Here is an 8,516-nt window from a genome sequence, read left to right as displayed (position 1 = left end):
AGGTTACCTTATAGCATTTACGCAGATGAAGGAAGATTTCAAGAAAAAAACTGACAGAATTAATTGCTCCCCATGGGCTGTGTTCGAGACAATATCAAGCTAGGACTGTTTGCCAAGAGAATTGTCAAATTCCAGCGGAGCACGAATGCTCAGGTAACGATAGTTACATACGAGCAGCCTTCGGCCACAAGAGTTCTATTTCAAGGGTATCCTCACCTTGAAATCATCAAACGCATACAGCACTAGTTAAATAATAAAACCTTAATACAATTTACTAACAAAATACAACATAATGATTCAAAAAACAACACAATACAAAACAAAATACAACATAATAATACAACCTAATTACAACATAAGTTAAAGTAAACTTAAACATTATGAAAAGCTAATTAGAGAATTGTCAAATGTTTAGTTAAACTACTTGGACAATTATTGGAGAAGAAATTAATATTAAACATATTGCCGTGAAACTTTTTTTGAAATTGCTAGAATTATAACAAACGATGACTAAGCTCATCAACCAGCCATATTTACCTGATGTAAAAAATATGTCTAAGTGTCAGGAACTAGGTTTATGACAGACAACAGGTGGTAGCTTACCAGTTGTTGTGCGTCATACACCTAATATATATATGGCGTAAAAAACTGCTCCGTACACATAATTCGTTATCTGCTGTTCTTACTAACAGGTAGGATTTTGAAACAAAAATTTGCTTAGTTCACAAGTTTCTTAGATAAGATAAGACGACAATATCATTTTTGTATGCTTTTGAAGTATAAGTATGTTTATATGCAAAATTGCATTAGCACATAAGCTACCATAATCGTACGAACATTCTACAAAAGTAGCCGTATCATGTATTTTTATATTTTACTTTGCCAAAAATGATCATTCTAGTTACCCAACCATATAACTGCTTACACCTTACCTGCTTATAGCAATATAATGCTTTGCCTTACTGTATTATTTCAGAACACCAATGGGTTTACAAATCGGGTATATTATGTATAACAATCATCTTTAATAAATAAAAAAAATAACACTCAAGTTATAACAGCCACAGATAGTATAAACCTTAGTATTAATCATTCATTGCCATTGTCCACCATATATAGAAAGAGAAAACCCTAATATCCAATGTCGACACCTCTTTGCTAATAGGCCTACTAGAGAAATACACCCGACGTGGCAAACTTTGCAGACTAAACAAATTCTAATTACCTTGTTTTAGTTTCACTAAAACTTACCCTTGGAATCGTCAATTTTATTTTAAATTTTAATATCTTAGAGATACCGCAGAGTTAGAAGGAACTCTGCATCAATCACATATTTAACTAAGGATTTTTTTGTATGTATTAGATGGATTGAAATATGTATTAACATTTTGTATTATATTTATTAATCAATGTGTATGTCAATGTAGAGTCTTGCTTGCTTTGTTCAACTCTCTAAATGTGTTTTACAATATTTTTTTTATTTATCACAAAATTTATCGATGTTAAAATTTATTATTTACTGGATTGTATAGTTGCCCATATAATCTATATAAATAATACGCTACATGAAACTTTGTCGGTTGAACTCCTCCGCCATTTCTTAACCGATTTTATCCGTTGACGTCTCATTGGAAAGAGCGTGTCGCGTAGATTTGCAAACTGGCCTTTAATTTTTGAAAAAGTCCCTTGGGCTCTGCCCCAGTGGCTTTGAAATTTCCCATGTTTTCCTTATGAAGAACATAATTGTTTACATTTTGATCAGCTGTATAATTTAATTGCTGTTATTTATTTGTCAATTCAATGAAACGCATTGAGTACATTTATTTACTATTTGAGTTTTTGTGTAAACATAGCCCCCAAGACGGATCGTGTTAGCATGATTGTAACTTCAATTTGCGCATTTATCGTTGTTTTGTGTGGCTATAATTTGTTTATTTGTTGTTTTTTCTTTTAAATGCCTCCGAGCCGACGACAACGAAACATAAGGAGGCGTAATCGTGATAACGACCGCATCTACAGAACAGTGGCGCGTAATAGGCTTAACTCATCACAGTCAGCACCTGACCTTGGACAATCTCAACTATTAGGTTACAAATGCGCCCTAACACTAACCCAAAACGACTTTTCGTTCTCAATTGGTCCTCTATCAATGACCTGTGTTGCCTGTACAGCGAGGTATTTTGAGAAGAAGAAAACCGGCCGGAATGCTTTAGGTTTAACAATAACGAAGATAAACATGGACAACCTTATACGCTGTAAGTCAGGAAATGTTTGAAGAAAACATTAAAAAGCAATACCAGGTTATGAAATATGATACAATATTTACAGGAAATGTTGATTACTGTTATATACATCGTGAGTATCTCCATGAGTTACACAATGGTAATCTTTGAGTTGACTCTCTTAAACTTATTGTAACTTATTGTTATTCGTTTTTAAATAACCCCTGTAATTCTTTGCAATTGCTCAAATTCGAGCAACATGTACACTAGTTTATATAAACACGTAGAATGATTGCTTGTATTGATATTGATTGCTTGTATCAATTATGTAATGCTCTTGGCCGTTGGAATGAAATAAAAAAAATAATAAACATTAATTTGATGTGTAATTAGGTTTGCTGTTACACGGAACTTAATAAAGAATGTGTTTTTTCATTGAAAAATAATTTTCATAGTGGCTAAGTATGAAATAAACAAAGATTGTCACAAAAACATTTTTAAATTTCAGATAAAAAGTCATAGACCGGTGGCTGTTTTAATATTCTGTCGAAATAGTATAGTAATTTTAAATCAACAGAGTTACATAAGCGATTGCAGTTACCCGCGTTTGCGTTTTGTTGGTGTATAATACTGTTCAAATTATACATCTATCTTATGACTACTCTGTATTTATTCTTTTACCAAAGAACCACCCAACCCAAAACGTACATCAGTCTACAATTATTTCAGTTCCATTTACAACGATTGTCACAAAAAAAATTAAATTTCAGATAAAAAGTCATAGACCGGTGGCTATTTTAATATTCTGTCGAAATAGATTATACGTAAAATATTACTAACAGTATCGAACAAAATTACTTTCAAATACACAAAAAAACTATTTTAAAACTCAACGCAGCATATTTTCCAGACAAATCATCATGAAGAGCTACCTGGTAATTATATTAGTCATCTACTGGATGGGAACAGAAGCGGCTGAGGAAACAGGCGGAAGTTCCGCTGTGGCGGAAAACAAGGGAGGGACTGATGATAAGGCTACAGGAACAGTCGCAGCTGAGGAAACAGGCGGAAGTTCCGCTGTGGCGGAAAACAAGGAAGGGACTGACGATAAGGCTACAAAAACTCAGGTATCGGTAATGAAAGATTTTGGAATAAATAGTTCTAAAATAAGTAAAGCTATATAGTGCACAAGTGTTTTTTTATTTAGTTCCAAAAATACGTTTATCGCAAACTTTCTTTGTTATCGAGCACCCTAAAGCGTTAGTCATTAACTCAAGATAGAACTCACTTAATATCGATATGTATGCAACATTAACTTAAAGAAAATATTTTTAGGTAGTACCATTGACCATAAACAGAAAGTACTTTCCATGTAATGTAAAAAAAATGAAGAAAAAACGTGGTGCAATCTTTTGAGATGGTATACCAACTAACGATAATATTCCGTCATATTAAACAGCTGATAGTGTTTACCCTCTGGTGAGATGGTCTGTACTATTGACTTGGTCAATGGTCAAGTCCTTGAAGAAGGTAGAAAATACGAATACGTAACACCATTTGATTTTAATTTCAACTCCTCATAGATGTAAGAAACATGCAAATTTAGTGTTGAATACGGCCTTTCGATACCGTGGGAACAAGTGACTAGCCATATAGAGTATCAAATTAGTAATTATATATTGAAAACAAAATGTTTTTCATTGATGTATTGGCTCAAAACTCCCTTGTTATACCTTCCACGACCTGTTTTCTACCTTCTTTTGCTTTTTTGAACTTATTTATAAAATCCTTTCAAAAAATAAAATATTTTATAAAATGTTTTTTGTTATACGTTAAAACATATTTGGTCAAATTTTAGTAAACACCTCTGTAATGTATTCTTAAAAAAGTATTATAAAAAAATAAAATAACTAAGTACAGGCAAATAAATAATAAGATATTTCAATAGAGCAAAGGCTCCTTCATAGACGGCACTCAGTTATTTAAGAATTAGTTTTTTATTGAAGTCGAAAAAATGTTTCAGGGGGTAAACCGATATTTAGTACCGGATTTCAAAAAGGTAAATATCAACATACAAGTAAGTCTCTAGATTAATAGTCGATAGTGAACTGTATTACACGTAAGTTAATCTTCTTTTCATCACTCCGTAACGAAAGTAACTATTTTCGATAACAGCTGACATCAATGAAAGTAGTCGTTTCCCAAGCTCTAATTATTTAGAGCGAGGGAAAATCGATCAGCTGATTTTCCCTCGCTCTCAATTAGTTCTCCATTTATTCTCTACGCGCGCTAGTGTTTTGTTATGGTTTAATTTAATGATTTGAATCAGCTGTATGTATTGTTAAAAGAAGTTTTATTCTTTTATTTTCGTGTTTAAACCAAATTTATTGAGAAATATACGTAGGTTTTCTTTTAGAAGATTTTATTTTATTTTGATGTTCAATCGAATGAATTAAGAAATAAAACAGTTGTAATATTACTGAGGTCTGTTAATCTGTGTTTGTGTATTTTTGCGTCGTGATGAAAAGTATCGTTCATAACTCGTACCGAAAGTTATTATCCGGCACTTGCTCAATTATTCCCGTCCTCGGCTTCGCCTCGTACGTGAAAATAGCTCTCGCATACTCGGCTTCGCCTCGCACGTGGAATTGGAGTTTCCTGTGTTGGGCTTCGCCTCACACAAGAACTTGAGCGCGCGACGGAAAATGCCACTTTCGGTCCTAGTATTGAAATATACTATTTCGATCACATTATTGTTGTTTTCATTATTGAGATTGAACTCCATGTTGAATCAACTCACTGATATCAAAACCGACATCTTGCTGTAAATGCTTAAGTTTAGACCCAAACACCAACGGAATGTTGATAAAATTCGGTGGAACCTTTCTACAATATTGAAGAATTCTTTGTATGTGAGCTTAGTTTTTTAACCTCATTGCATTTTATCTGCGATTCCATATAGTGTTGTATTTGTAAATTGTTCAACATGTTAACCTTTCGTTGCTACTTAGCTCTTAAGATTGCCTGTATTTACATTTTTTATATTAAAAAACTGATGATAGCCTGGTCAGATGTGTTGTAAGAAAGTTAGCATATCTTCGGTGCAAGAGGAACGGTCTTAATACAAGGATTATTCACAGAAATGTCATACGTTTGAAACGGTTAGTCCTGAAAGCGTTAGCTATTTCTTTACTAGAAGTGCAACATGCAACTCACCTATATACTAAAAAAACTCTACAATGAACCTTGACAAAACAATACATCAACATATTTAACTTTTTCATACTTCAAGTGCAACTAGCCCCAAAGGCTCGGGTGTCTGGTTTCCCGACTCTTCAACAATCAACTCGGCGAAACCGTTTGTCAGTGGATTTTGAATGCCTACCTTGCGACTATTGACAGGTGACTAAAGGTTTAACAGATATAGGATTATTAGTAACGATGATATTTGAGTTTAAAAGAATATTGCAAGGTTTCACCGTTAAGGCAACACTTCGTCGCGCATTATTATAAACAAATCTACCTTATCAATCAGCAGTGTTAAACTGTGTTTAGCTTCGTATAAGGTTGACCCTAAGTTGGAAACAATACCATCTTTCCAACACTGACTTTACCAAACCATCTTTGGTTCACAGCATTTGTAAATTACACAATTAAATATTTATAAATTATGATCAGTGTAAAAAGAAACAGTGCTTTAAAAACTCTTGGTGACGTTAAGCTTTAAGGTGTACATACATGAAGATGCCTCGATTGCCACTACTACTGAACAACAACACCAAGAACAAAGAGGCAACTAATATCATAAAAGGTAATTTAGTTTTGAGTAGGCCTAGTAATAAACCAACCTCAAAACTAGAAACCCATTTAAAATTATTTCCTCATAGATGGCCGAGTTAAGGAAACAACATTCGAAGACCGGGTCTGGAGCTTCCGACGTATCTGTGAGTTGAATATAATTGATAAATAGTGATATATATTTCGAAAATCTATTTAATCAACAATTGTTTTTGTGGTACCCTTAACAAAAAAGTACATTTCAGCGTAAACTTCTACAAATATACATTTTGAATGTACAAAGATGATTTGGTTTCATTTTAGACTAGAAAATACAATGACCATTAGTATGTAGTGTGAATTTAGGAACATAATTAAACACAATAGCTTACAACCAATATATTGTACAAGAGGCTAAGTTATGTGCTGATAGTTTAAAACGTGTTTATTAAACTGTTTCAATGTTATCACTTTGGCGGTCTTATGTTCACCATATTATTTCAACGTCAAATTTCGTGTTTGGGTAGCCGAGTGGTTTTATCTCTCTCAAGAACGATCTAGTGTAGAACTAGATGCCTTTATCACTGGAATTTCAAGCAATGGCCCATGTAAAAAAATAAGAAAAAATTGAAAAAAGAGCACTGTTGTATTATTGTGAGCTAAAATCCCCCGGAAATATTCTTACTTACGAACATATCTTTGTTTACCTAAAAACGTATTTTTTATATACAAGAACGTAATAAAAGCATGCATTTGCACTAACGTAAAATTTAACTACATATTTATTCACTTGCAGCATTTACGGAACTGTGCAGTAAATTCAGGTATACTTTTAATCAGGTTAGTTTATTTAAATAAAAACTATACAGGGTGATTGGTAGTCAGTGTGACAAATTTTTGTGGTGTAAGTACAAAGTAAATGAAGTGTGATGATGCATATAAGAGGTTCCAAGTCTAAAAATTAGATTCCCAAAGAATTATTTTAATTTTATAAAAATATCCAGGTTTTTAAACTTATCACAGCAATTTCTCAATTACCTATAAAAGGATTTGAGTGGATGATGTCATTTTCGTGTTCTACAATAATCTTGAATAAGAATAATAATAAACGATGGAAGATCAATAGTAAAAACTCCATTGTAAATAGATCCAAATATAAAAATTAAGATGTTTGATAACAAATTTAATAAATATTGGTCTACTGCATTTTTTTTACACCCTGTATACAAGAAGGTGGTCAAATATGTTAGGCTAAAACTGCGCCATTTTATAAGCTTTCCAACAATATGGTACACTATTGAGGTTTGGATATGCTTTTGTTTGTTTTAGTGGTTTGAATACTAGAAAACAGGGAACTTTTTACTGTTCAAACTGAAACAAAAATACAAGTTTAGCTTGATACAGGCCGACTTTCTATGTTTTAAATGTTAAAGACACCATGTTTTGAAGTCTTCAAACCACTAAACCGTACATAGGCAGACATAAAGCTCAATAGTGTCGCATGTGGTTGGAAAGCTTATAAAATGGCGCAGTTTTTAACATATTTGGCCACCTTCTTGTATACAGGATGTAGAAAAATGCGATAGACCAACCTGTATTTATTGCAGCACGATTTAACCAAAACAGAAGAAAAAAGAAAATCCGCTTCCTCCTCTATATTAATTTGACAATTAGCATAAAAGGGTTTTGTGTGCAATTCATATTAATTCACTTTACATTTTTACAGCCTTCAGGTGAAGAGGAAGTTAAAAGTGATGACTCGACCTCCCCTCCTGCTGGCGACGCGCCTAAATAGGGAGTCCTCGGAGCGCGCCTGTGAATTGAATCCAAACAAGAAATGGCGATCATTGTTACAGGAATATTAAAAATATGTTTTTTCAATAACTAATGATAACATAATATCAATAGTTTATGATTGGATTTGAAATTCAAGTAACATTAGTTGTTATAAGTTGTTGTAACGGCATGTTTTAATAAATACTATTGCTATGAAAATGAATGTTTTGTTTCTTAAATCCACTGTCGAATTTAATAACCAATTTACTTCTTTAACTACGTAGGGTGAATGCATAGTAACTTCATTACAAAGTTTCCAGAATTTAAGGAACGAGTGTCATATGAAATCTACAGGAAAACACTTCAAAGATTTTGCAAAACTTGGGGATTGACAATGTGAGCGGTTAGAGGAATTTAAGACTTGATGACATTAATTTACAGGAAGATAATAATTTGGTAAGTTTAATGTAAAACAGATTTCATAGGTCTCGTGACTTATATGGGAAATTTGCAAAACCAGAAGAAGATAATTATGCTTTCACTAATTGACCTGTTTAATTTATGTACTATTCACACCTCGCATAATAGTATACAATGAAACATTTACTTCAGTGGGTAAGCAACCCAATCTAAAACCTCACGCTATCTTCTGGTGTGAGGCGACGTCCGGTACAAACAAAGAAGACATTGTAAGTGCTTTGTTCCCTTTTTTAACAGAGAGATGTGAAGAACTTTATTATT

At 32.9% G+C, this 8,516-nt stretch overlaps 1 protein-coding gene across 1 annotated transcript; it reads left to right on the top strand.

The window, feature by feature from the left end:
- The first annotated feature begins 643 nt into the window (after positions 1–643).
- Positions 644–7,994, top strand: LOC128986910 (uncharacterized). The gene is made up of 5 exons (XM_054407519.1): positions 644–692; positions 3,133–3,349; positions 4,246–4,281; positions 6,110–6,166; positions 7,726–7,994. The coding sequence occupies exons 2-5, from the start codon at positions 3,143–3,145 to the stop codon at positions 7,792–7,794; spliced, it is 369 nt and encodes a 122-aa protein (XP_054263494.1). The 5' UTR covers positions 644–692; positions 3,133–3,142; the 3' UTR covers positions 7,795–7,994.
- Positions 7,995–8,516: the final 522 nt, after the last annotated feature.

The sequence above is a fragment of the Macrosteles quadrilineatus genome, unplaced genomic scaffold (genome assembly GCF_028750875.1).
Source record: "Macrosteles quadrilineatus isolate MER2022 unplaced genomic scaffold, UCM_ALF_1.0 Scaffold_2__2_contigs__length_208266976, whole genome shotgun sequence".
NCBI lineage: Eukaryota > Metazoa > Arthropoda > Insecta > Hemiptera > Cicadellidae > Macrosteles > Macrosteles quadrilineatus.
The sequence above is the reverse complement of the archived record's forward strand: the minus strand, read 5'-3'. Positions and strand labels throughout refer to the sequence as shown.